At 39.3% G+C, this 27,772-nt stretch overlaps 4 protein-coding genes and 1 long non-coding RNA gene across 12 annotated transcripts; 3 read left to right on the forward strand and 2 right to left on the reverse strand.

The window, feature by feature from the left end:
- The first annotated feature begins 923 nt into the window (after window positions 1-923).
- On the forward strand, window positions 924-4,667 carry LOC149391667 (zinc ion binding protein). The gene is made up of 6 exons (XM_089619434.1): window positions 924-2,478; window positions 2,803-2,858; window positions 2,948-3,223; window positions 3,395-3,631; window positions 3,978-4,225; window positions 4,456-4,667. The coding sequence occupies exons 1-6, from the start codon at window positions 996-998 to the stop codon at window positions 4,481-4,483; spliced, it is 2,328 nt and encodes a 775-aa protein (XP_089475560.1). The 5' UTR covers window positions 924-995; the 3' UTR covers window positions 4,484-4,667.
- On the reverse strand, window positions 4,562-7,097 carry PTAC6 (plastid transcriptionally active 6). Its single transcript, XM_089619435.1, has 6 exons — window positions 6,496-7,097; window positions 6,346-6,414; window positions 5,808-5,912; window positions 5,373-5,492; window positions 5,145-5,234; window positions 4,562-5,057 (listed from the first exon to the last, which is right to left on the reverse strand). The coding sequence occupies exons 1-6, from the start codon at window positions 6,964-6,966 to the stop codon at window positions 4,941-4,943; spliced, it is 972 nt and encodes a 323-aa protein (XP_089475561.1). The 5' UTR covers window positions 6,967-7,097; the 3' UTR covers window positions 4,562-4,940.
- Window positions 7,098-8,305: 1,208 nt separating this feature from the next.
- Window positions 8,306-9,082, forward strand: LOC149391669 (uncharacterized). Its single transcript, XM_089621109.1, has one exon. The coding sequence runs from the start codon at window positions 8,360-8,362 to the stop codon at window positions 8,699-8,701; it is 342 nt and encodes a 113-aa protein (XP_089477235.1). The 5' UTR covers window positions 8,306-8,359; the 3' UTR covers window positions 8,702-9,082.
- A 2,735-nt stretch (window positions 9,083-11,817) lies between these two features.
- LOC149391670 (uncharacterized) lies at window positions 11,818-15,945 on the reverse strand. Of its 4 annotated transcripts, none has more exons than XM_089621039.1 (12): window positions 15,843-15,945; window positions 15,698-15,746; window positions 15,416-15,561; window positions 15,022-15,148; window positions 14,833-14,914; window positions 14,326-14,655; window positions 14,093-14,145; window positions 13,776-13,853; window positions 13,325-13,559; window positions 12,892-12,950; window positions 12,554-12,634; window positions 11,818-12,382 (listed from the first exon to the last, which is right to left on the reverse strand). In XM_089621039.1, the coding sequence occupies exons 3-12, from the start codon at window positions 15,529-15,531 to the stop codon at window positions 12,122-12,124; spliced, it is 1,422 nt and encodes a 473-aa protein (XP_089477165.1). In that variant the 5' UTR covers window positions 15,532-15,561; window positions 15,698-15,746; window positions 15,843-15,945; the 3' UTR covers window positions 11,818-12,121. The 4 variants fall into 4 exon arrangements, with proteins under 4 accessions (XP_089477165.1, XP_089477169.1, XP_089477164.1 ...); XM_089621043.1 differs by having other exon boundaries at window positions 12,892-12,947; window positions 15,698-15,756; XM_089621038.1 differs by having other exon boundaries at window positions 15,698-15,756.
- A 6,279-nt stretch (window positions 15,946-22,224) lies between these two features.
- Window positions 22,225-27,772, forward strand: LOC149391671 (uncharacterized). Of its 5 annotated transcripts, none has more exons than XR_016300380.1 (9): window positions 22,225-22,920; window positions 23,015-23,166; window positions 23,282-23,381; window positions 23,515-23,800; window positions 23,890-24,440; window positions 24,888-25,002; window positions 25,811-25,847; window positions 25,944-26,005; window positions 26,303-26,604. It is a non-coding gene; the product is annotated as an uncharacterized LOC149391671 (long non-coding RNA). The 5 variants fall into 5 exon arrangements; XR_016300382.1 differs by having other exon boundaries at window positions 23,630-23,800; XR_016300381.1 differs by lacking the exon at window positions 26,303-26,604 and adding an exon at window positions 26,924-27,772 and having other exon boundaries at window positions 23,282-23,800; window positions 25,944-25,995.

Here is a 27,772-nt window from a genome sequence, read left to right on the forward strand (position 1 = left end):
TCTTTGTCGTTTGAAGTCGCAGCTAACAGGATTTGAGCACAAATGCCCACTTTTTTAAGCGATTGACTTTTCTACCTCTTTTATGTTATTTAGTCAATTCTCATAATAGGCTTTAAAATAAAATTCTAATAAATCCTCAATTCATTTTTTTAACATAAAATTATTATATTATAAACTATGATTGTTTATAACAGAAGAAAAATGGAAAAGGTTTACAATAATAGTTCAACAAAAATCCAACACAAACTTAATGACATAGTTCAATACAAAGTAAAAAATCAAAATAATGATAATATTCATGTTAAAAATCAACTAATTATATATAAAATTTCATATTCTACAACTAATTTAACAAAAAAAATCAAAAATACATTCAAATCTAAACCTTATTTTATGATGTAACAAAAAAAAAATTAAATACAAAATCCAATTAAACACAATAATGAAATTAGAAACGACTAATTTGAACTAAATCATCATAAATTAACGAAAAATTTCCTGAAGAACACTAAATATAATCAAATTTTAAGAATTGTCGGTATTTAACTACTTATCGGTAAATTTTCGTCGGAATGTATGAGAATTTGCCTAAAGACAACCGGAAAGTGAACGGATACCTCAGAAAATATCGGAAATCGGAACGGTTTTCTCGAAATCCAAGAAAAATTCCGGTTTTGTACATACCGATACTGGAACTCTTAAAAAAAAGCGGTTTCCGATCGGAATTTCAATCTCTGTAGTCTCGGGTATACCTATTTTTTTTTTTTAATGAATTGCCTCGGGCTATTATTATAAAAATAAAAAATAAATTTAAAATAAGTCAGCCGATATATTAAATATTATTATATTCAGATTTCGTCAACCCCTCCTCAATTCATACGCTTCGAGCTCGTTTCATTGCCATGTTTAACAATTCCGGGTCAATTTTTCTTATTTTAATTAACCGCAGTTACGTAATTAGGTGGATTGACTTGCAAGCAAGTTGAGCAAGTCCAATGGAGGCGCCAGAATGCCCGGTGTGTCTTCAGAACTACGACGGCGCTACGGCGATCCCTCGGGTGATCAATTGCGGCCACACGGTCTGCGAGGCCTGCCTTGCTCGCCTCCCGGAGCGATTCCCTCTCACCGTCCGATGCCCAGCCTGTACCGTCCTCGTCAAATTCCCTCCCCAAGGCCCTTCCTCTCTCCCCAAGAACCTCGAACTTCTCTCCCTCTTCACCGATTGCCGTCCGTCTCCGACGCAGCCTCGCCGCCGACCGGAGCTACCTCCGTCACTCGGCCGATTCTGGTCCGACGACTTCTACTCCGCCTGGAAGCCCTGGATCCTCTCCAGCGACGCCGTCTCGCCGGAGGAACACGGAGGAGGTTTTTCTCGCGCCGCCGTGCTGGTTGATGAGGGGGATCGTCGAGAGGTGAGTCTCGTTGCGCTTGATCGCGTTCTCCCCTGTTTGGATGGTTTGGGTTTTGAATTTGGTTACGCTGTTAGGGTTTTGAACTGTTTAAGAGACATGAGAGAGAAGACGAGGGAGGGGTTGGGTTTGATTCTGAGGGCGAGGTGTAGGAGAATTGCTAGGGTTTATGGTCTTTGGGGGGATTTGGACGGAGATGGGTTTTTGTACCTGGTGTGTGAGAGGATGGGAGAGAAAAGGATCGGCGATTTGAGAACTGAGCCACTTGCTTTTCTCTCCTTCGGGGTTGAAATTGTCGAGGCTTTGATCGATCTTCACTCACGAGGCTTCGTCGCCGGATTCCTCGGACCGTCGTGTTTCTCTTTTGACGAGTTCGGTCACGCTTGTGTGGACGTGAGCGAGGTTTTGGTGACGGGAAGGAAGGTTCACGATAGTGTTGCAGGGTCGGAACCGGAAGTGGCAGCTCGTAATCTGTGGAAAGATGGCATCTTTATCAGTCCAGAGATGTTGGTTAGACTTGGAGAGTCGACGAACTCAATCCGATTTTGTTCGGATACTTGGTCGGTTTCTTGCTTATTGCTCAGTATTCTCGTGGAAGAATTCACCGACGAGTTTCCAAGTATCATCGGTGGAGGAAATGAGTATGACCAAGCGTGGACCGGAAGAGTTAGTTCTTTGTTGGATTCTCGTCTGGGTCCGGAATTTGCTCCGGCGAAGGATATGCTGTTGAAGTGTTTGGCTTATGATCCGGAAAGTCGACCGCTCTTGAGCGAAGTTAGGAGATCGATGAGGGAACTGATAATCAAGCCGCAATTTGATATGGCCAGCTTGATGAAACTTGCTCTTGATGGTACTTCTTATGTAGTTCTTGGAGAATTATGTCATCTTCCAGAAGAAAAGAATAAAGGAGACAACTCAAACAGAAGAGAAGACGGTGAACAACGAGACGGTGATCAAATAAAGGGAGAGAGAGCTGACAAGAACATTGTTGACGGTCTCTCTGGAGGAACGGTGAAATTCAAAGATCTTCGTGGACATCGCGACTGTATCACGGGAATTGCTGTTGGAGGTAATAAATTCTGCTCAGCTTTGCAAATTGTTACATATCAGTCATAACGTAGGAGATATTTGCAGTGGTTGCTTATTTTTGGTATTGAAAATAACCAAAAACATTGAAGTAAACGTTGTTTTAGAACTCCTTTTGTCGCTAGAGGAATATCCTATATCTGAATAGTATAGAATAAAAGAAAGAAAAAAGACAGATAATGTTGTCTTTAGAAACAGAGGATAAAAGATCGATGATTTATTTACCATGTTGGTAATCGCTCTCCTACGATTAAGGGGGGTTATATTTCTGTTGCTAATCAAAACTCATGCCTCTTCTCTTTTATAGGCGGTTTCATCTTTAGTTCATCGTACGATAAGACGATCCGTGTCTGGTCCTTGCAGGTAATAATAAGCACACTGACTATGCTATTTCATGGAATCTCTTTGAACGATTGGCATAACAATAAATGACCCTTCATTGTGTGGTACAGGACTTCACTCACGTGCACACATTCGAAGGTCACGAACACAAAGTCATGGCGATAGTGTACGTGGATCAAGAAGAGGAATCCTTGTGCATAAGCGGGGATAGCGGAGGCGGCGTATTTGTGTGGGGAACCAATGTCCCTTTTCGGAAAGAACCATTAAAGAAATGGAACGAGCACAAGGATTGGCGCTTCAGTGGCATTCATGCCCTGTGCTTCTCGAAAAGTAGACACCTCTATACCGGCTCTGGAGACAAGTCCATTAAAGCATGGCTCTTACAAGTAAGTTGCAATCAAGGATTGACAAAATCGTCAGCTTTCGATGATCAAAAAGGCATTCAACTCGTTTCGCTGTAAATAAATTGTCAGCGAAAATCCATAGTTGATATCCATGGAAAATCAGTGCTCTGGATTAATTACATAGTCTTGTGATGTATTTCGGCACCGTTTCAGGACGGTCACCTGGCGTGCACGATGAACGGTCACAGATCGGTGGTTTCGACGCTCGCGATATGCGATGAGGTACTCTATAGTGGAAGCTTGGACGGGACCATCAGATTGTGGAGCCTTAGCGATCACACTCCTTTGACTGTCTTGGGTGAAGACTCATCCAGAGCCGTGGCCTCGGTCTTGTCACTTGCTGTCGATACACATATGCTGATCGCTGCTTGCGACAATGGAATCGTCAAGGTAAAGATCGTTTTTACCTTGCTTGAACTTTTGATTCTTCTGTTAGACCCAAAAGGATAAGTCATTGGGGTTACGATAAGGGTTATTGTGTTGGTTACTTTATTTTGTTTAGTCATAGAGCAGAGTAATTGGAGGGATTAGTCACCTCTCGAATTTTGAACCGATTTCATCACTAGTATCAGTAATTTGTGTTCGAAGCGACTCCATATTGTATCATGGACTTGTGTCAATGGAACTACAAAATTATGGTTCGGGGTTTCCTAATTTTTGCAGCTTAACCTTTTGTGCCGTACAATACTTGAGTCAAACAATATCTATAACTGTTTTGTTTGTCTATCCTTTTCAGGTTTGGAGAAATGATGTGTTTATGAAGTCAATGCAAGTGCATAAAGGCGCCATTTTTGCTACTTTCATGGAGGGTGAATGGTTGTTCACGGGAGGTTGGGACAAAATTGTCAATATACAGGAATTATCTGGAGATGAATTCCATGTTGATCCCAAACCTATCGGGACGGTACCGTTTGACTCTGCCGTGACGGCTATTCGATTTTCGCAGGGAAAACTTTTTGTTGGCTGTGCTGACAGGCTTGTGAGGTATGCTTCAATTATCACATTTTTTCAGCAGACTTATTGGAATCTTTTTCACCTATTGCATGAATAGAACAATGCTAAATTTATTACACAACTATTGAAATCATATTTTTTTTGCCTTCTTCCACTAGTATTGTTGAGCCGTCTTTTTTCATGTGTTACTGTCAATAGTCCGACGAGCATCTACGGATTATTATACTGTTTCTAATGGTAATTTTATTTCATTGTCACAGGTGTATTACTATGAACGCTGACTCGTGATAGTTTGCGGTTTCTTGGTTCGAGTAAGTCAATCTGATTGGGAAGGCCTGTATTCCTGTAATCATTGGAACTCCACACTCTCAGTAACTATCCAGCTCTTTGGCACATCTTTGTATCTGATTATGTACCGAGCTTCCATAAATAGATAAATAAAATATGAGAAAAAGAAGTTGGTTTGAAACAATTCCCCCAATGAATTTTTCTCCTCCCGAATTCTAGTCTCACAATCCTCACATTAAACATACATCTACAACATATTACACTCAGTGTCAAAAAGAGCAATTACATCAATCGACCGACATAGAGCTTTGACCGTTTGGAACCTACAAGCTCTTCCACACTTCCACAACCCTATAGAGGCTCTAAAAGATAATAACACATAGACCTCATCGGTTAACTTGCTAAGATATGTCAGAATCCGGGTTTGGTATGCATGTTCAGTCTTCACGAGCGTTTCTTAAAACCAGTTTGAGACGTTGAAGTCCCGGAGTTTTCTAAGATGGTTCTCCATCTCCACTCTGCTTTTTGCCCACTCTTCCCTCTCTAACACCAAGTCAGGGTCGTCTCGCTCGCTCTGTTACAGTATATTTACACGGAAATATATGAGTAATAACACGAGAAAAAAACTAGCAAAAAGAAAGTTAGGGCCAGAGTTGAGTACCGAAGGGATTATTTTAAAGGACGTCCCTTTGTCCCGTATAATCAGGAGATCCTGTTTTCTATCCCTATTCCTTCCCTCTGGGATTGTGACCTACCAGAAAATTATTTACGTAAAAAATTTAATGATAATCAAGTAAATGGCCAGAAGTAGAGAAGATGAAAGATTATATCTACTGAAAATGTTATACAGTCAGATGTCTACGCTTGGCATGGAACCAAATTTACTCACGAGAACTTTAGCTCTGGTAATTGACTTGGTCTTGGAATCGATTACATATATCTCCTCAAAGTCCAAGACGAATTCAGGATCAGCTAATCTTCTGTTCCTGTAGTGCTTTGTTAGATAAACCTGCAATCAAATCGCGGGTTAATGACCCGACTGAACAGTGGGGGCGTTTTAGAAGAAAAAACATGGGGTGCCAAAGTGACGAAGCCAAATCTCCTAAGAAAGCAATGCATTTCTCAGGCTAGTATTGCCAAATGCCTTATTTCCACAGTAGAAAAGAAGAGGATCCATATTAACAGACTCTCAAATCATCAGAATTGAGACTGGAGTCGCTACTATGCATGTCCATATCTACAAAGACTACGATTTTTCGTATTGCCATCTTTCACATTGGGCTAAACCAAAAGAATTGGAGAAAAAACCGATGCGTAAACACACCTTGAGGATCTCTCTTTCTGATTTATACAATGGGTCTCTAGGTGCATCGATCGGTGGCTCTGTCACGTTGTAGCATCCATAATCGCTCTTCGCACACCGAATATACTACACTTTCCAACACCAGATCAAAAAAGAAAACCAAAGAATTACACAAGCTTCAAAAAGGAAACGATTATTACAGGTAGCACGAACTGCTTAAACATCATATTCAACTACAAAGTGATTAATTGTCAACCAAAACCAAGTAAGAAAAACAAATCCTTCCACAGAGTTACAAACATTTTTCAAGGCCATGTTTGGAATTGGAACATATGAAAATAGAATGGATAGAAATGCCAATTTTATTTCCCTCTCGAATTTTCCTCAATACGAACAACACAAGAAAGAAATAGTAGTTACAGTGAATTCTTTTTTTTTTTTTTCTTTTTCCCTTCAGATTTTCCAGGTTACAAGTTCTGCACGTACCCTAAGTAACTACACAGCACAAAGCATATATTAATGCCAAAAAAAAAATATATCAAAATGAAAATAAAAGTACCTTCTGAGGCATGGGAGCAAGAACCCTAGGGATCGAATAAACGTCCATATCCGGAGGAGTCACGTACATCTGCAAGCTCATATCAAATCAATTACGCGAAAAAATTAGAAGAAGAAGAAGAAAAACAGAACTAGGATAGTGAGCAAGAACCTCTCTGAAATCGTATACGTCGTTGTCAGGGTCCGGAGGTTTCCGGATAAAGAAGTCGCAGTGAAAGAGGCTGATCTTGTGAAACTCGGCCTCGTCGATCCGGTAATCGACGACGGTGTCGGAATCCGATCCCCCGGTGGAGACGAAGCTCTTGCTCTTGACCATCTCGATGTCGTCGGTGGCGGAGAGCGGTTCGTACTCGATGTCGAAGTCCTTCTTGTTGTCCACCTCCTCCATCTCGTCCTCGTCCATTTCGTAGTCGTCCGCTCCGCCGCTCTCGCCGTCGCCTTCGTCGGCGCGAGCCACAACGCGCCGGCGGAGGGGAGAGAGGGCCGAGAATAGGGGCTTGAGTTTGAGTGAGAGCGGAGGGACGGCGGAGCAGGCGGAGGATAGTGGCCGGAGGTGGAATAGCGGCGGCAGTGGAGGAGGAGGAGAGAGGATGAGCGTGGTCGCTGGTGGTGGTGCTCCCATGGCGGAAGTGAAGCCAAGAGAGTGGAATTCGAAAAGATGCGCGCGTTATCTCTTCGCTTTGGTTTTTGTCGGAATTAAATTGTTTTACATATATTTTTCGTCTACTTCTTTGCATTTTATTTTTATTATTTTTTAAGGGTTGTAACTTGTAAGAGCATCCTTTTAATAGTAGAGCAATACCATTTTAATTTCACTTTCAAGCTACGTCAACTTAAGCAAGAACATTTTTTAAGTCTCACGGATCAACATCATCCAACAATTTCACAAATTTTATTCAGCCCACAAGTTTTTCTATAGCTCATTAGCTCTATAAAGTCAATTTGCTCCACAAAATTAATTGCTTAAATGTCAAACAATAATAAAGCTAATTGTTTCAATTTTATCTTATTTATTAGCAAATCTTTTTGAACAATCATTAAAGTTGCTTCATTTTTTATGAATTTTCTTCCAAAATAAATGATGAATGATGATTTGAAATAATTTAAAATTGGACATAATATTACATGTAATTAATATGAAGACAGGATATTTTGCAAGTAAAATTTGTCATTAAAGGTGATAACTTTACGGAGTATTAACATTGCTTTTTTGTGAAAACTATAGTCTCGTTAGCCAGTTGAATCAACATTTTATTGCCAGCTAGATATAATAGTATAAGAGGTTTAATCTCGACTTAATACATTCAGATACCTAAAACAATTTTTTAAGATTTTTTTTAATTAAACAAAAAACACAAACAATTTAGCCGAGGGGCTTCGTGAAAAGCTCTAAATTTCGTCTTCTTCTTTATTAATGTTGTGTAAACACTAAACAGCTCGTAATAAACTCTTACAATAAGAGATAACTAAGTGTATCAACTATAAAATTTTAGATATTTTTGTCGTTATTTACTCGTTAATATATCATATAATTTTGATCAATAATATCACTTCTAAAAATAAAAATAAAAGTCTTGCTCATCGGTTAGAGAACAACAAAAAAATGTGTTTTAGGTTGCCGTCTTAGAAATAAGATTTAATCATCATCAGTTTTAATTCCAAAAAGATTTGTCGTCTTCTTGACTTTAAACTCAATTTGGTTACATCTCGTTGACCCGCTTTGATAAGTCTCCCACGCCTGGGACCCACATCTCACTATCGCCAAACTTAACGACCAATATCTATGAACGTTGCTAATCATCACGGGCCACGACCAGGGAACGATCCACACATATTTTGACACGTGGCACTGTGCTGCCACGTGTCAAAATATGTATGGATCGTTCCCTGTCGTGGCCCGTGTCACAAAGCTTTTCCGAATATCTATACATACCCAATACACATATCATATTACTACTCTCTCTCTATGTCTATATATACACACGCTGACACGTATATACAATTACAGAGACGATATGACAATAGACGAGTCTTTCAAGAAACCAGGCTCGGTTCCGTTCAATTGGGAGATCAAACCCGGCGTTCCCAAACAGCCTCAGCTTCCGTCGCCGCCGCGAAAGCGAGCCGGAGCCGAGAGCGTCGTTCTCCTCGGCTTCGAGAGGACGATCGGCGAGGTGGCGGCTGGGCCGAGCCGAAGCGCCGGTGGTGGTGGCGTCGCTAGGGTGTTTCGCCGAGTCTCCGCTGCTGAATCGGAAGCCGAGCGGGAAAAAGAGCCACGGCTCTTGCGTTTCGGGCTTCGAAACGCCACGTTGCAGGTCCGTTTCTTCGAGGAGCTCGGCCGTTTCGCCGTTTCGTGAATCCCCGGGGATGTCGTTTTGTAGCTCTTCGGGCCGGTCGTCGCCGTCGTTCAAGGCGGGGAGTGACGCGGAGTGGGCTGGGTTTGGGCTGTTTTGACTGAGTGTGCTCTATTAATGGGCCCAAGCTCAATATAGTTTTTCTTTTCTTTTTAATATATAGAAATAAATCATTTAAAAAGTACGCGAAGTTTGAAATTGGACAGATTGTGGTGAAAAGGGTTGCCAAATTTGATCCAACTGCATCTGTTTTTTATATTTTAATTTTATGTATTTCTTCTAAATTACATACGTGGAAATTTCAAATGTATAATTTTTTGTAATTGAAATTTCAGATGTATCATTGTTATCGTTTTTTTAAATACTAGTGTTTAAAATATTTTGGTGCTTACACTTTTTTTTGGTGCTTGCTTGTCGGAGGGGAGGTGTTTTTTTTTTTTTTTCTTCCCATATCTTCGTCAATTTTCAGTAAATTTTTCCTTATTGAGAGCTTCTTAGCTCTTTGCGGCCATCGTCCAGAGCTCAGAGTTCATCCCATGAAAGATGTTTTTTTGTTGTTAATTTTGTTATGTTTATAATAATCTAAACGTGAATATGACTTGTACCACCAGATCTTGTTAGGAATTTCGCCCACATAAGAATATTATGGCAATTCCTTCTTAAGGTATTATTATGATTACATTAGATTGCAAATCAAATGAGATAAAGACATAATCAATAATAGAATAGTTGGGTTAGACATGGTATTGTATAACAAAATTCATCAAACTCTTAGTCCTTTGCATTAATTGGGTGGAGCGTTTAAACCGATCAGTGATCAATTTATGCGTGTGTAGTTAGATTTGAGATCACATATGCAGTTTACCAGTTGATAGGTTTTGATTGAGTGGGAGCATTTTGTACAGCTGGTCTGTATATGACCTTGATAGGTTGCAATTAAGTATATCGTTTAAGTGACCGTTACGATAGGAATATCGCAATCACAATTGATAACCACAATATAGATCAACCTAAATTCTGAGGAGCTGCTGGAATTCGGGGTTGTGTACTCAACTCTTTTATTCATAGCTACAAAAAATGTTTATATACTTATGTTTTGGGAGACCAGATATGATCAGTGAAGGAAGGGAAACATCAAAAGTGAAATTAAGCTCTCAATAAAGACAGACAATTTTTGCTCACCTTATAGTCGATTCCAGAACCGCTAGATTGCGCGCACCTTTGCACTATGAGTGGCAAAGGAATCTTTCGTTGGAGAATCGGTGGAACTCAGGGCTCATAAGTGACTCGATGGTATAACAGTATATTTGACTCTTTCGTGTTACGAGCTGAATTTGGAGGGTAAACTATACGTACTGGTTATATCAATGGACATTTTATTTAAATGATAAAGTAAATATAATTATGATAACTTCAAGACGTACGGTCTATAGGAATTTTAGTGGAATATCACTAATATTTTATGAAACGAAAGAAGAGAGGTACAGTGTCTGCGCTCTCGCTCGTGTTCATCTAGATTTGAGTTATTAGCTTGAACTCACTGAACGATATCAACTACTTTGCTCCTTATTAGCTCTTGAGGTATGTATCTCGCTCATCTGTTCCTTGTTTTATTTTTCGTTACAAATTGCACTTCATAATGGACGGGGATTGTGGCACTTCCAACTATTCGTCGGTAACACATCATACTCTCAATAGTTTAAAAATATAAAGAAAAAAATATGCTTAACACAAGCAGATATACTTAAAATCTCAGTGTTTCTTGCACTGGCCATTACGTTCCGTTTTGTTCTAATCTTTCTTTCTGCTAACATGAGGTCTTCATTCCAGATCCGCTTAGTTCAAACAAGTTTACAAGAATAAAATTATAGAAACCCACATTGGAGCGTTTGATAACGTACTTACAAGTCACAAAAGCTGGCATTCAACCGGAGCTCAAGAAAATGTTGCCTCATATTGAGAAGAATATAATAAGTTATATCAACAATAGTGTGCCAAAGGAAGACTTGCCCCCAAATGCAGTAAGCAAGCCTTGGTCGTCATCGAGAAGGCAACAAGAGCCCCATGGGTCAAGTACGTATTTTTTTATCGAAGGGGATTTTTTTTTTTTTTTAAGTTTTTGGGCATGCCCCGAAGTTTTTTTCCTTCTTTCTTGAGGATTGAGCGTGTTTCTCCATGTGCATTATATATATGTTGGGGATTAAACATGTTGGTATCGGTTATGAACAATCGCTCCGACAACAAATTGTTAGTGAAATACCCTTATTGGAAATACATATCCCTATAACCGTGAGGAATATAAATAATTATGCTATCTAGCTAATTAATTATACGATTATATGATCTAGATTTGTTTAAATGAGTAGTACACACGGGAGAGCAATTCAAGGAACCAATTTATAAGAGATGAAGGGAATATCATCACTTACGGGTTTAGGTTCAGCTACAAAATAGCCATTTGAAACTAATTGATTGGTAAAATAGTTCAAGTTTCAAATTTTCAGCAAAATAGTCAAAGTTACATTGCCAAATTTTGTTGACATCATGATTAAATTTTTTACAATTATTATAAGCAATTTATCACTTTCAAAAATATTAATCCTATGATTAATTTTATTTTTGAAACCTGATTACTGCACATTTTTGCTATTCCTCTAATTGTAGGCAAAGCTTGTCTATTTTGTAAATCATTAACTTTAAATCTGATGTTTAGCCAAATCACCTTAAAGGAAAAATTATACAAAATAGCTATTTGAAACTAATTGATTAACAAATTAAATTATGATAAAATTTCAAAAGTGCTTTTTAATTCTAAATTAAAAGGTTAAAAGCATGAATTTTAGTGCTTTCAGGTACATGGTTTTTATTTTATTTTTTAACAATTCATTTTTATTTTTATATTTTTAATTTGTAATCACAATTATATTTCAAATCTTTTCTCGATTTTTTTTTAAATCATAAAAAATGACCGATTCTTATGTGAAATTTGTGGGTTCTGTTAATGTTTTTTTTAAGTATCACAGAAAGACGACTTGATAATAGGCATGTACATCGGGTTGGGTTATTCGGGTTTGACTCGAAATCTGCGGTTTGTCATTTTTATAACTCAACTCAAACCGTTTATGATATTGAAATCAAACCAACCCGAATCGATATTAATCGGGTTGATTTGGTTTAATTTATTTGAGGTGTCTTAAGTCAGTGTGCACGGTGACAGTAATAAACAGCTTAGCCAGAAACCCCGAGTACCTCGACACACAGCTCCTCCGAGCCACGGCTACCAAGGGACTCATTCGAGCACTACTCTAATGTCTTTCATCAACGGCCATTTCACCGCAGCAATGGGACTCGATGAAAAATAAGGAGATGATTCTCCTAGTCCTAGATGGCTCTCCGGAGAGACCAATGGTGTCGACCCAGAAATCACACTCCTAAGTATGTAACAAGAGATTGCTGGACATGGTTTGGTTCATCTGGGACTGTGACTGAGATTGTTGCATTTGGCCATTCCTGTGTGGCGAAAAATGTTATCAACTTCTCAAGCTCAGGCATCGCCTCCTTCATCCGCGGTTGAATGTCAGCTTTTCTCATTCGGAATAACCATAGCAAACGCTTCATCGCAAATTCATAATATTTCAGTCTTGCAATCTTCTCTGCCGGTTGCTCGTCCCCAACCAAACCGGCCTGTTGAGCAGAAAATAAAGATTGCTGGTCAGTGCAAGAAACACCGGGGAATCAAAGTACACATATTTCGTACAATGCGTTAACGACGAACACTTCGCAATCCCACCCTTTCTGAAAGGCAGTTTGTAACCACGACTAAAACGAGGAACTGATGATCGAGATACTACATACCTCCACAGCATGTAATGCGCTGCAAACTAGCCGATATCGTTCAGCGAGTTCAGGTAAGTATTGATCCTTCAAAAGTTTGATCTGCAAACAAAGTATATAAATTCGTCAACTTTATTTTCCACGAGTCCAAATATGTACTTGCAGTAGTGACAAGACACTCAACGGAAAATGCACGTCTCTCCCTCATTCATGGATATTTTGCTTCCACACTTATTTTCATAGATTCGATCGAAACAAATACTGACATGTGCCTGTTGTGTGAGCTCATATCCATGAAAAGCATAGTGTATATAATATATATATATATATATATATATATATATATATATATATATTACCTTCTGATATATTTCCTCTTGCCAATCATCTGCATTCGCATGTCCAGTTTCAGCTGCTGCTGAGTCAAGAGACGTTACAGAAGGTCAAGCACAAATGCAGAGCTAATATATATGACACACGATGATATAAATATAATAATGCACGTGAAAAAATAACTTTCTCAAATTGGGGCTGCATGCCCAGAGATCCTACGCAAAAAAACGCAAAGTTTTTATTTTTATTTTTTTTATAAATAAAATCATAACAAAGATTAAGCACTATATATAATTCTATCAGACGAGGCCACAAAAATAAGAGAAAGCTTTCGTTAGGTAAGAAAAAAAAACACAGAGAAAGCCTATAAATACAAATTCAGATACTGTCCATGTTGTTAAAAGGCATGAAAGTAAAACAAGAGAAACCCGTAGCATTGTAAACACTTAAAAGGATTACCTTCATCCGGCGGTTGGTTACTATAAGCCTCTATGGTTTCGCTTGGTACAGTTAACCACTCATGTGTGGCGAGATGTGTTATCCTCTTCTCAAACTTAGGCATCGCCTCCTTCATCTGCAGTTGAATGTCGGCTTTTCTCAGTTGTAAGAACCTTGTCGCACGCTTAATCACGAATTCATAACTTTTCAGTCTTGTAAGCTTCTCTTCCCATTGCTCTTCTCCAACGAAACTGACCTGTTGACCAAAAAAGAAAGAGTGTTGGTAAGTTCAAGAAACACCGGGATTCGAAGTACATCTGCTCGTGTTATACATATTTCGTGATCATGTGTTTTTAACTATTTAGCATGTGATGTGTAACGATGTGCACTTGTACCTGTCGCAATCCCGTCCTTTCTGAAAGGCAGTTTATAACCACAACTATAACAAGGAACCTATCAGCGAAATACATACCTGATGATCTAAAAGGAAGCAAACTAGCCGATACCGTTCAGTGAGTTCAGGTAAGTATTGATCCTTCAGAAGTTTTATCTGCAAAGTATCTAAATTCGTCAACTTTATTTTCCAGAAGTTGTACTTGCAGAACAGTCAAGACACTCAACGGCGTTGCATCATTTTTTGTAATTTAATTAACCCTATCTTGTCCTCTCGTAACTGCATGACTCTCACTCGTTCTTCGTTGTTTCCACACTTGGTAACATCGATTCTATCAAAAGCCACTATCAACATGTGCCCTATTGTGTGAGCTCATGAAAAGCATACTATATTACCTTCTGATATACATCCTCTTGCCAATCACCTCCATTCGCATGTCCAGTTTCAGCTATTGAGTTAAGAGATGATACAGAAGGTCAAGCACATATGTGATATGAGACGTATTTGGCACAGTGATGCCAATATAAATGAATCCAGAGATGCACATGAAAAAATAACTTTCTTGACTCAATATTCAAGAACCAAACACCCAAAAATTAAAAACCCCTTGAATACAAAAATAACATACTTGACCCATGGGGCTGTTGTTGCCTTCCCTCCATTTGACTCTGAGAGTTTGTGTACATAATGGGTACACCATGACAGATGGGATTCCCTACAGAGGAGTTCTGTGAATTGGCAGGGTCGCCTTGCATGCTCAGATTCTGACCAACCACGTTTGGCATAGAGCTCTGAGTTAGGTTCGAGGTTGACGATAAGCTTGAAGAGCTCTGAACTCCGACTGGATTCTGAATATTTTGAGTCCATAACTGTTGGCAGCTTTGGGTTTGATTTGGCGGCAAAGGCATTACGAGTGATTGAGGCTGATTGTCTACTTGGGGCTGCATTCCCAGAGGTCCTACGCCAAAACATATCAAAGATTAAAGCACTATATATAATTCTATTACACGAGGTCACAAATATAAGAGAGTTTAGTTAGGTAAAACAAAAACACAGCCAATAAATACGAGCTCAGACAATCTCCATGTTGTGTGGTACATTAGCATTGTACCACACAAACACTTAAATGTTTTACCTTGATCTGGTAGTCGGTTACTATTAGGAGGCCTATTCTCTAGCAAAAGCATCTCACGTGAAATAATAGTCACATAATCCCACTGGAACAGTCCAAATCCAATAAATCCATATCATTACATACATTTAATATTAATATGAAACAAAGCATGTAAATATTTGCATCAACTTTTTGTGTAGAGAAAAACACCTGGCTTGTGGCTTCAGAGTAGATCTTTTCCTCAGCTTGTTCAACCATTTTCTTGAGTTTGGGTTTTTTTATCTCAATCTTCTCGATTTTGTTGTGTGATAATGAACGCTTAATTAATGTATCCATCCTTTACAAGAAATAAATCGCCAGATAAATCACTGAATGAAATTTGTTCTAAGCTAAAATTTGTAACCAACCACAATGCACAGAGAAATCTACAGGACAATTAATAATAAGCATCTGCTTTCTCGGGTTTTTTTTTTTAGCATTCTTGATGATCTCCTTTGACATGATGAACAAAGCCAATTTATGAAACTCGAAATATAAATTATAAACCATTGCAAGGCCCTTAAATGTAAACTTTCTAGGATACTCAGTTCAAAATAAAACTCACATCTTGTTGACGATCTGCTTCCGGTAATCAGGCTGCAACTGTGCCCGCCAATCTACGGTGTCATCCATGGCCGGTGGTTCTCCGACTGGTATAGGCCTCCAGTTTTTGTCGTCCATCCAAAAATTGAGCAAACTCGAAAATCAATCCTAACACACAAACTCAAGCCAAAACGAGCAAATCACGAAGCCAAACAGCATGTAATCCACGAGAATCATCCCAATTTCAAAACCCTAATGCCTAATTTTCGGATACAACCCAGCAAGAATCAAGGTATTTCCTTGCCTTGGAATTGATTCCCGACGAGCAAAGCTCCTATTGCAAGCCCAGAACACTAACGGAATCTGAATCGAGATCAAAACGTGAACCCTAATTTCCTTATCAAACTCGCAGAAGAAGACAAGAAGAGGAAGGAAGAAGATGAACTCACCTACACGAAACTCCGACCTTCCTTGCTCTTCTCTCTCTCTCTCTCTTCGCCCGAATTCGTTCAGAGCGTTTTTTTTTTCTGTTTCGAGCGTGAATAGAGAGAATACAAGAGAAATTTCATCGGCCTATTAGACCTAATGTTTAAAAATACATGAATATGGACTTTTGGTCCAAAATCGGATAAAAATACCCTTGATTCAAAAAACCCATATTTTTTCTCTATTTTCAAATGATTTTCATCACAATTCTTTTTCATGTTCGAATTGGTTGCGCTAGGATTAGAATTTTCGGTGGTGAGATCGACCACCGAAAATTCTAATCCTAGCGCAACCAATTCGAACATGAAAAAGAATTGTGATGAAAATCATTTGAAAATAAGAGAAAAATATGGGTTTTTTTAATCAATGGTATTTTTGTCCGATTTTAGGTCAAAAGTCCATATTTAGATATTTTTAAACATTAGGGTCTAATCTTGATATTTCATGGCTTATTAAGCCCAATTAATAAAATTTCTCGAATACAATACACAGAAAGTTAGGGGTGGTGGAGAGATAATATATCGAGACAAAATTGCTACTAACTCCTCCCACTTTATTTCGCGTTCTAGTTTCCTCCTCCATAAAACTTTTCTTTTCGTTGCAAAATAGTCCTTCTCTTTTCAAAACTAATTATTTATTCATATTCAATGGAAATAAGTAATGAAATAAAATCGATTTTTTTTTCCGATTAGAATAACTAAAATATATTTAAGGCTTCTCGAAATTAATTCTTGCTCCGCGAAGAATTTATTTAACTCGATAAATCCCCGAAATCTCTTTTCGAGAAATAAAACTCGTTCGAGTAAATCTCCCAACTTCTAAATTTCATTCCGATATCTTCACTCGGCCTTAAATATTTATTTTATAAATTCATGAACTATTTCATGCTCTCGAGAGATTTCTATTTGCAATAATACTCGATTACATGAAACTCATTTAATCTTCTTAAAGATTTACGAAACAGGATTGTGAAAATACCTTACTTTACAATCCATACTCCCTTCAAATAGTTTTGTCCTCGAAACTTAGAATAAGACATGGTACTTTCTTATACATTTCACTCTCTAGTTCCCATGTGACCTCTTCTTTCGCGTGCTTTTTCCACATCACTTTCACTAAGGGAACAACTTAATTCTTAAAACATTTTATTTGCGGTCTAGAATTACTACAGTTGGTTCCTCATATCTCACCTTCGGAGAGATTTCCACTTCTTGATCTTGCAAAACATGAGAGGGATCGGCGATGTACTTCCTCAGCATCGAAACATGAAATATAGCATGAGGTTGGACATCGATGGGTAAAACTAAATGATAAGCTACTTTCTCCACTCACTCTAAAATTTCAAAAGGTCCATCAAACCTTGCCGCCGAGTTTAGTATACAGTTACATTCTGTTATACTTTCGGTTATAATCTTTGGTATTCACTACTACAAATTCACATTTCTAGTGTGAAATGGTATTCGGTGCGACATGTCGCACCTGATACCCTTCCAGGTAACTAAATATTTCACTAAAGTTAAGTAGTATTCGGTGCGACAGTGTCGCACCGGATAATATATCGTCGCACCTAATACCTATAGGTTGCGACTATTGTCGCAGCTAAAAGTTTCAAAATTTATAACGGTCTGAAAAATCCCCCTGAAATTTTTTGGTTGTGTGATTTCATATTCGGTGCGACGCCAGGTGCAACATGTCGTACCGAATATGTTTATTAGGTGCGACGGCGTCGCATCCAATAATCTTAGGGTATTATAAATACCCGAGCCTTCTTCTTCCTCGCCCGATTTCGTCACCTTTCTCTCTAACTCTCTGCAACTCCGTCTCTCTTTCTGCAACTGTCTCCGACGAGCTCGTCCTCGGCCCAGCCCCGCGCGCAGCCATCCTCCGCCGTGAACCACGCTGTCCTCCTCCGGTACGCCTCTCTCTCTCTCTCTCTCTCTCTCCGACCAGCTGCCGCCTAGCCCTCCCCTCGGTCCGTCTCCAGTGAGCTCGACCTCGGCCCAGCCCCGCACGTAGCCGCCCTCCACCGTGAACCACGCCGTCCCCCTCTGTTACGCATCTCTCTCTCTCTCAACCTCTCTCTCAATCTCACACTCTCTCTCCGACTAGCCCTCCCCTCGGCCCTCGACCAGCGCGTCCTCCTCACCGACTGCTATTGGACGAGACAGCCCGACGCTCCAGCCCGTCGCCGTCGACGACCTCAGCCGCTCCTCGCCGACGGCCACCGCGCGCACCCTTCTCGCCGACGGCCACCCCTCCTCGCCACATTCGCCACCCCTCCTCGTCGCTGAAATCACCGAAGCTTTCCGAAATCTCAGCGTTTAAGGTAAGTTTTTTTTTCTTGTTTATGTATTTGTTGAATTAGTAAGTAGATATAATTAGTACGTAAATATAATTAGTTTTAATTATAATTAATAATGAGTAATAAGTTTATTGTAATCTAGTTTAATAATTATTAATTGCAAATGAAGTATTATAATTTCACTTAATTTAAAATATGTTTAGAATATGATTAATTAGTTTAAGTTAATTGTAATTTTACATGTTAAAATTATCTAAATAACATGTCTAGGTAGTTTGATTAATTTAATTGTGATTTAAATCAAGTAACATGTTTAGGTAGTTTAAGATGTTATTTTAAGTTATTACAATTTGTGATTAATATGATAGTTCTGGATGGTTTGTATATTTTTTTAAAACATGTTTGCAGGAGATGCGGCAACAGATCGCCTTCCTCACCCAGTTCCAGATGCACCACCATCCTCCCACGACTCCCCAACCTCCGCCTGCACCGCAACCAGGTTGCACAGATCAGCAGACGCCTGGTTCTATGGATTTCTTGCGAGACCGTCCTTACGGAAACGGCGGAACTAGCGACAGCGCATCAGGCAACGGCGGACGAAGACGAGGAAGCGGTTCCCAAAGTTCTGCCAACTTATTTGATAGAGGGAATTTTACTATCGATAACTCGTATAGGAAAAAAATTATGAATTGACTTTTTCGTTTTTATTAGACTGGATTTGTATGTTTAATTCAGAATATTATTTCTAATTTATAATTTTGTTAATTAATTTTTGTTTAACCCAGCCCATTTAAAAAGGGGAAAGGGGTCAAATTTTTTTTTTTGGCTGAATAAGGATGAGATGTTGCTAATAATTGAAAGTCTAACCACAACATTGTCTATTACTATTAAAGGCCAATAAATAATCCACTACATAAAATACATGAAGATGGTGTGATTATAATTGTTGTACATCAAGCAAATAATTCAATAGAGTAACCTTCATCGACGTTGATACAACATAATGGAAGAAATAGAGTTGAAATATCTCATAGATATTAAAAAATGTATATAAAAAAAACATGATTGGATTATATATACCACTTTGAAATATCAATAGTGTGTATGGAAATTTTCAGAGGGATATACATATAAAGAAATATAAGATTCAATGTGGATTTTGCAAAATTGATAATTAAGATGGCGTAATTACATGTATATTATTTTTTCAACTCTATAAAATATCACAACTTAATTTTGGGAAATGAAAGTCTAATATGTTTACGATTGTGTCTGGTAATTAATTCTGAGATCTTATAAGTGGATCATGTGAATTGTCAATGTATTGTGTTCCAAATAGATAATATTAATGAAGGGACATATAGAAACATAAATTCCCGCGTTGGATCAAAAGTCACAACACCATCGTTGGATCGTAAACCTGATCTAACGGCGAGAAGAAAGAAAAGGAAATTAATTTGACGCGGAGAGCTAAACTTAATGCTGGGCGAGTCATTTGATGATTATATTAATATTATAATACCGTGTGTTTTTATATCCGTTATTAAGGCAATTATCACAACAACAGATTACAACCGCTGGATCAAAATATAATCTAACGGCGAGGAGAGAGGGAAAGGAAAAGGGAAAGTTAATTGGAGGCCAAGTTTCTGGTGGTATATATATATAAAACAGGGATCACCGGCGTGTAAACTGCGATTTAGGGTTTCACCGTCTTAGCTCATTCGTTCCCAGCCATTCCCTCTCTGCCCCATCGCCAAACCTCGACGCCGTCGCCGACCTCATAAAAAATATCGCCGGTCCTCAGTGTTCGAATATCGGGTACTTCAATCTTCTGCCGAGACTGGAGTGGCGGTGCTGAGGTCGCGCCACCACCACCAGATCTCAGCCCGACCGGCGAGCTTCTATCGGTTCTCCGGAGGTGGAATCGGGCTAAAAGCGCGGGTGGAGAAGCGAGATTGGCTGTGGATGCAAAAGTCCCTTGACCCGTCCCTTCCAACATCGTATGTCCGATCGTCGGCGCCGAGCCCAGTCGAAAGGTCGCCATGTTCGGGTTGCGGGTACTCCTCTTGGAGTTGGTGGTGTTGATCTTCCAGATCGCACCTCCTTTAACCCGTCCGGCGTGAAATGGCGATCTAGGGTTTTACGGCACCGTCGCATCTCGTTCGTTCCCATCCATTCCATCTCTGCCCCGTCGCCAAACCTCGATGCCGTCCCCGGAATCGCCGTGACCTTAGCAAGAAGCTCGCCGGTAACGGGAATTTCAATCTTCTGCCGAGACTAGCGTCGTTGGTGTCGATCTGCGGTGTGTCCGGAGGCCAGATCGTGCCACCACCACCAGGTCTCAACCCGTCCGGCGAAGCTTCTACCGGTTCTCCGGAGGCGGTTATTGGGCTAAAATTGCGGGTGGAGAGCGAGATTGGCTGTCCCTTGACCCGTTCCTTCCAGCTTCGTCGGTGCCGGAAAAACCCTAGAAAGAAAAGCTTAAACCCCTCACCTTCTCTAACTCGTTTCGTTAGTTCCTAGTCTTTCCCTCTCTGCCTTGTCGCCAAACCTCGATTCCGTCTCTGGCATTGCAAGGCCGATCGTGACCTTAGCAAGAAGCTCGCCGATAACGGGTACTTCAATCTTCTGCCGAGACTGGTGTTGGTTGTCTTGACCTGCGGTGTGTCCGGAGGCCAGTTCATGTCACAACCACCAGATCTCAGCCCGTCCGGCGAGCTTCTGTCGGGGCTCCAGAGGCGGTTATTGGGCTAAAAGCGCAGGTGGAGAGCGAGATTGGCTGCGGAGACAAGTCCTGCTGCCGGAGATGCCTCAGAATAGTGCCTTCGCGATATCAAGCGAGAGATTTTGTAAAAACCCTAGAAACAAACCTAAAGCCCCTCACTCGCTCTCAGTCTCTTTAATATTCGTTTTGCTTCGTTTCGACTCAACCGCCGTGAATCCACTAGTATCACTTTTCGTCCCTCTGTGTATGTTTTTTTGCTAATTCTTTCTGAAATTGCTTGTAATAGTTGATTTGTTGTTGTTTGCTGATCCAGGGTATGGAAGCACACTCTGTTGCTGGTTCGACTCCACACGGGTCACGGATGATGTCTTTTTGTATTTGTACGAAAGGATGAAGAGTAGAAAGGGGAGAACAATACAGTGTTGAGATATAAACAATTTGTGATCAATGTCCATTTTCTTTTGCATATTTTTTTTCTTCCTTTTCTTTATAGTCCTCTTGTGCATTTGTTTCTAACTCGATATCCTTATCCAGGCTTTGCGAGAGAGTAATTCGGCTCGTTCTCTCTGGCGAGTGAGATCGATGCTCTTTGTAAGCAAGGTCGGAATCGAGAAAGATGGCAACCTTGTGCAAGAAATTGAAGCCGAGGAACATGGGTCTTTCAACACTCAAGAAGACCACTGGTATATGTGAACAATATCTTGTTTTATTTACCGATTTCTACAATATCTTGTTTTAAATACTGATTTCTACAAGCGACATTATTATGCATTGATTTTTTTACTTACCTTTACCAATTGCATCAAGGAAGGGCAAACTTGACCTCCCATAGCACAGAGCTGGAGTCCGTCAACGAAGAGATCGCCGGGCTCCCACAGTTGACTGCTCGCTGAAGTTCGTCTGATCCGGCGATGACAGTGTATATAAGAAATCGCCAATGCCTTTAAATACCTCACTTGTTCCGGCGGACTCTCTGGTTAGTATATAAGACATACCTTATTCTTGACAGTATCTATTATCATATCTAATTGGCACTGTACTGAACATCCCAGGCATGAAGGATTGGGGGCTTTGGATCCTAGTTTTTTTTAATTTTTTTTTATATTCAAAGCTCCATATTTTTTTCTCTGTGGAGGTATGTGAAGCAATCGTGATCTTAGAACTGGTGTGAAAATTTCTGTTTGTTTAATGTGGGGGGTTTTTTTTTTTTATATTTTTGTTTCCGGTTACAAGTGAAAATAAGGCTTTGAGTTCTGACCAATCCCGTGCCGGATCAGTTGCGGAGTATTGATTGGTCCCTTGGTGAGAACGACAAGGAGATATTGGTACGTTCGATGATTCATGAAACTTTGAAATATGTGGTTTCACAGTACAATACCGGTCAGCTTCTTACCCGGAGAGAGGTAATCTGCAAAAGAAAAGAGGTAATCCCTCTTACCGGTTATCCGGAGTCGGCTGCCCTTGACCCGTCCCTTCCAGCTTCGTCGCTTCCGTAAAAACCCTAGAAAGAAAAGCTTAAACCCCTCACCCGCTCCCAGTTTCTCTTATTCTTTTCGTTTCGGCTCCCCAGCTCGCCCTGCCGCGAATCCACTTGGTCGTCTTCAGTATCACGAGCCCTCCCTCTTTTTATATTTTTGCTAATTCTTTCTGAAATTATCTTTAATTGTAGATCTGTTCTTGTTTGTTGATCCAGGGTTTAGAAACACACTATGTTACCAGTTCGAATCGACGCTGGTCACCAGCCCGATCTCCCTCTCTGCCGTCGCCGCCCGAAGGACGCTGTCTCAGGAATCTTGTGATGGCTTTCAATATTTCTATGCATTTCTTTTTCTTTTTAGCCCTTTTATGTATATGTTACTAACTCGATATCTTTACGCAGACTTGGCGAGAATAATTTCTTCGGCATCTCTATTGCGAATGAGATCGGCGTGCCTTGTAAGGAAGGTCAGATCGAGAAGGACCGCAACCTCATACGAGAATTTGAAGCCGAGGAACACTATCTTGTCTACTGGTATATGTGAACACTATGTTGTCTTATTTACTGATTTCTATAAGCTGCGTTAATATGAATTGTATTATCTGTTACCTTTATCAATTGCCTCAAGGAAGGGCAAACTCGACCTCCCATTGTCATCGAAGAGATGGTCGGCCTCCCATAGTTGACTGCTCGCTGAAGCTTGTTTGATTCGGTGATGATACCCCGGAATCAACATCCCTGATTCTCTCAAGAACCTTATTTGTTCCGAGTGACTCCCAGGTTAGCATATAAGACATTATCCAATTTATCACAGTGTTATCTGTTATCATATTGTAATTAACCATGTTCTAATTATTTTTATATTTATTTTGGGCTTGATGCAATATTGAACTAGCCTACCATGGCACTTTGCTGAACGTCCCAGGGATGAAGGACTTGGGGCTTTGGATCTTAGCTTTTTGTTATTCAAAGCTCCATACTTTTTCGCTATAAAGGTATATCGTGTAGGAAGGAACACATTTCATGGTTAGAGATATCTAGTCGAGAGCATTTCTGGGAGTAATGACCCTGCACAAGGTATGTGAAACAATCATAAAGCTAAGAACTGGTGTGACCCGTTCATTCCAGCATCGTAGGACCGATCGTCAGTGCTGAGACAGGTCGGAAGGTATTCCTCTTGGAGGTGGTGATATTGATCTGCCAGATCGAACCGCCTTTAACTGGTCTGGCTGGTGGATCACAGCTTCCGACGGGTCTCCAGTTCCACAATGAAATCAAGCGAGAGTTTCCATGAAAAACCTATAGAGGAAAGCTAAAACCTCTCACCCGCTCTCAGTCTCTAATTAGTGTCGTTTCGACTCAACCATGGCACTCCTCGGCCCGCCCCGTCCCGAAGTGAATCCTCCAGTATCACGTGTTGTCCCTCTCTATTTGTGTTTTTTTTTTGCTAATTGTTCCTGAAATTGCTTGTAATAGTTGATTTGTTGTTGTTTGCTGATCCAGGGTATGGAAGCAAACTCTGTTGGCGGTTCGACTCCAGGTGGGTCATTCCCTGCTGTCGCGACCCACAAGGATGCTGTCTCAGGAATCTTATTGATGCCTTTCAGTATTTTTATGAAAGGAAGATGAGTAGAAGAAAGGGAAGAAGAATACAATGTTGACATAAGAAGCATAGACGAGAATTTTGTAAACAGGGAGTAACTTTTTTTTTTCTTTTCCTTTTTGTGTAATTGTTTCTAACCCGAAATCTTTACACAGGCTTTGCGGAAGAATTTGATACATCCGGCTCGTACTCTATGGCTTGTGAGATCGATGCCTTTTTATAAGGATGGCCGGATTGAGATAGACGGCGATTTCGTACAAGAAATTGAATGGACATGGAGCTTTCAACACTTAAGAAGATCACGGGTAAATAATATCTTCTTTTATTCTGCTGGTTTCTACAAGCGGCGTTGTTATGAATTGCTTAGTAGTTACTTTTACCAATTGCCTCAAGGAAGGGCCAACTTGACCTCCCATTGCACATAGTTCTGGGAGTCGTGACCTGCAAAAAGGTGTGTGATACTATCATAATCTCAGAACTGATGTGAGAATTTATGTTTGTTTAGTGTGGTTTTTTTTTTTTTTTTTTTTTTTTTTTTTGGTTACTGGTGAAATTATGGCTTCAAGTTCTAGACAATCCCGTACCAGACCAGTTGGAGAGTACCTATCGATCCTTTGTTGAGAACTACAAGGAGATTTTTGTGCCTTTGATAATTTATGAAACTTTGAAACCTGTGTTTCACGGTATAATGTCAGTCAACTTATTACCTAGATAGAGGTAACCTGCACAAGAAAAGAAGTATATACTCTTAATAAGAATTTCGAAACGCAATGTTAGGAATAGTTGTTCATAGAGGGACAAAATGTTATGAACGCATTTTTTTCATGTTGGTGGATTTTATAACCTCTCTCAAAATTCAAATTTAATCAAAAGGTCTTTTCAACTATGCTCTTTGTAGGTCATGGATTGGTCTTTTGAACACGAAGGTCCAGTTTGACCAGAACAACCTCCTCGTCGGTTAGGAGCACTGTCCAAGGACAGAGCGTGATGAGGAATCTCATTCAGCTTTTGAGGTAATTTTTTTGTATATCTGTGTTTGAAATCTGCTCGTTTAATAGCCATGTATCCTTCTATGTGTTCATCACACGAAGTGGAAGAGGAAGACATGTATTCTTCTCTTAACTCTGTTTTATTGTCTTTGTTTAGGCACTCATCTTCTTAATCTGCTTGTTTAATTTGTTGTGTTACTAAGATAAGAGATGGGAACTATGTAAAGCACTGAGTTTTACATATGGAATTATTTTTGTTTGAAAGTATTATGCTTCATCTCACAAAAGGAGTTCACAAACTAAGCAGTTTTCACTTCTCATTTCAAACAAACATATCTGTAATTTGTTTTGGGGCTGGTAATTCCTTCTGAGACTTTCCCTGAACAAACTTTAGAAATAAAAAGAAAGTATTCTTTATGAATATGAATATCAAGCGAGATTATTCTCTTGTACTGTTGGTTTTTATTTTTATTTTTTTATTATTTGATTATTTCTTTCATTTGCTGATATCTCAAATGGGCATGTATCATGGAATTTACAAACATGCGGATAAATGTGTTAAATATAGCATGGTTCAAAATTTGTACTATAAGGCCTAGGCTTTATAGCCCGTTGGCCTCTTTCTACCATCTGAATGAATCTTACTATTACTGTTGTAATTATGCCGAATAAATACGCGATATAATACACTTGTCACTTTGCCTATGTTTTCTAAATAATCTCTAGTCTTTGTGGAATATTTCATGTAGATACTAGCTTATGGATTCAAATTTGCGTTGTTAATTCATCATGGTGGGGGTGAAGATGTGATATAGCAATTCTCTCGTGACAGGTAATCTGGCCGGAATTGGAGATTCAGTGCAAAGCAGGTTGGATTCTCATCTGAAAACTGTTCTTGTCAGCTTTTGCATGCCAATATATCTTCAAGCTTTCAGAGATTTATTAGTTCTGTCTCATTCCTGTAGGACTCGGGATTTCAATGGCGTTGGGAGGATCACTTCACTCAATTTTCAAAAGGTCAGAATAGGTTGGTATTTTTCCCTTTTGATTGAGCCGAAGCAAATCTGTTTTGATCGCCTCTGCCTATGGAACTAATTAAAAGTCTATATATGAAGTAATATCAAAGCATAGGCATAACCCATATAAGAAAAAAAAAATCACGAATGGCACCAGAGTTGATAGAAAGTTGTGCTTCATTTTCGTAGAAAAGGAAAGTTAAATAACCAGACATTATGTAAAGTCATGATAACATAGCTAACCCCTGACACCTTTATTTTTAGCGTTCTTTTTACACCGTAAAACATAGCCCTGTGTGTCTCTGTAGGTGTGTGTTGTGTGGTCAACAATATGAACCTCCGTCTAGCTCGATTCCATTATGATGTACTTTATCTGTACATATTTATTTTGTATTGACTCTTTTTAGTCGGAGCGCTTTGGTATGTGTTAGTCCTATTCGATCTCTGGTTCTTTTATTTATTTATTTATTTACGAGTGTTAATGTAGCACCGAATAAACTTAACATTGATGTGTTTTCAGTTACTTCATGTGCCTTGATGACTACAGTACCATTTCTCTTATGCCTTGATGACTCAGTTTCTTAATGTGCTTTGATACTTATACTTCGAAGTGATTTTGTTGCCAATTTTACTTTTATATTTTGTTGCCTCTTTTTAGTTGAAGCGTTTTGATCTGTGTCAGTCAGAGTCGATCTCTGGTTCTTTATTACTTCTTTTCAAATGGTATTGTTGCACTGGATAATATAACTCAACAGTGATGTGTTTTTCCGGTTTTATTTTGAGCAAGACGTGAATACAGAATCATTTATCTTATGCCTCGACGAATTAGTTTCTTCACGTGCCTTGCTATTTTACCTCTACTTTGAGGTGATTTCGTTGCCATAATCCAATATGTTGCTTCTCACAGTAAATAGTTGTTCTCAAAACAGATACATTGTTATCAGCATTCGTGATTGCGGGAAGCGAAACTGTAAGTTCTAATAGCCCAAGGTTTCTCTATCTCTACTTCTTTATAGTAAGTATTCTATGATGTTTTTTTAGCTTCCAGTATCTATGAAACCTTGCTCACGGCCATGTGAGTGGCTCCCCGAGTATCACATTTTTTTGTCATAAAGTTTTTAGAATAGGGCTTTAACTTGAGATTTTTTTTTAGTAAGCGTGACCTTTGATGTGCAATATTTCTACTGAATTCCCTTTCTAATAATAAAAAACTGGTATTTGAGCTATTGTTGTGATTTTCGAGTCTGGAAGGAAATTCACAATGAGAACATAAGCCAGGACATTATAATATCAATAAATTTAGGTATATTCTTCTGTGATATTGATCGAATTATCTTCTTATTTTTTCTTATATTATTTATATATGAAGGTAGTTTCCTTTGTAAGCCTTCTAGATTGTCTTGACCTTCCTTTTGGTTGGTAGGGACATGTAACTCTTTTTTTTTATCATCTATTATTCTATGATGTAGTCGGTCATACTCTTAATATCAAAACTTGTGGCCCCATTGAGTTTCTATCTCTATGTGTGTTTAATTTTATACATAGTTTAAGGTTTGAGGCTCATGAAAATCCTTTATATCAGTATTAGCCACTGTTTTTCTATGGCATCAAAGCCTTAAAATAAGATCACTACTTTATTAGCCGAGTGATGTCTTGGTGTGCTTTAAATTTAAATTCTTGTGGAATTACTCCTTTGCAGATATGGTCAAGACACAAACACAGTGCTTTTGGATTTTGCTATTTTTGTGATCGGTTGATTTTCTGCTGAATGGTCTATT

This window comes from Urtica dioica, chromosome 7 (assembly GCF_054948205.1).
Source record: "Urtica dioica subsp. dioica isolate 48M chromosome 7, U.dioica_male_clone48M_v1_H2, whole genome shotgun sequence".
NCBI lineage: Eukaryota > Viridiplantae > Streptophyta > Magnoliopsida > Rosales > Urticaceae > Urtica > Urtica dioica.

What these genes read in the sequence shown, in the direction of transcription:
- LOC149391670 (XM_089621042.1), bottom strand. Translation starts at nt 15,531, where the DNA reads ATGGACGACAAAAACTGGAGGCCTATACCAGTCGGAGAACCACCGGCC. An exon ending in AAGCAGATCGTCAACAAGAT is followed by an intron (nt 15,149 to 15,415) that starts GTGAGTTTTATT and finishes TTTCTTGTAAAG; the next exon opens with GATGGATACATTAATTAAGC. An exon ending in AAGAGGATGTATATCAGAAG is followed by an intron (nt 13,854 to 14,092) that starts GTAATATAGTAT and finishes GATACTTTGCAG; the next exon opens with ATAAAACTTCTGAAGGATCA.
- LOC149391667 (XM_089619434.1), top strand. Translation starts at nt 996, where the DNA reads ATGGAGGCGCCAGAATGCCCGGTGTGTCTTCAGAACTACGACGGCGCT. An exon ending in CACGGGAATTGCTGTTGGAG is followed by an intron (nt 2,479 to 2,802) that starts GTAATAAATTCT and finishes TCTCTTTTATAG; the next exon opens with GCGGTTTCATCTTTAGTTCA. An exon ending in TTAAAGCATGGCTCTTACAA is followed by an intron (nt 3,224 to 3,394) that starts GTAAGTTGCAAT and finishes GCACCGTTTCAG; the next exon opens with GACGGTCACCTGGCGTGCAC.
- LOC149391669 (XM_089621109.1), top strand. Translation starts at nt 8,360, where the DNA reads ATGACAATAGACGAGTCTTTCAAGAAACCAGGCTCGGTTCCGTTCAAT.
- PTAC6 (XM_089619435.1), bottom strand. Translation starts at nt 6,966, where the DNA reads ATGGGAGCACCACCACCAGCGACCACGCTCATCCTCTCTCCTCCTCCT. An exon ending in ACGTATACGATTTCAGAGAG is followed by an intron (nt 6,415 to 6,495) that starts GTTCTTGCTCAC and finishes ATGAGCTTGCAG; the next exon opens with ATGTACGTGACTCCTCCGGA. An exon ending in CCTTTAAAATAATCCCTTCG is followed by an intron (nt 5,058 to 5,144) that starts GTACTCAACTCT and finishes ATACTGTAACAG; the next exon opens with AGCGAGCGAGACGACCCTGA.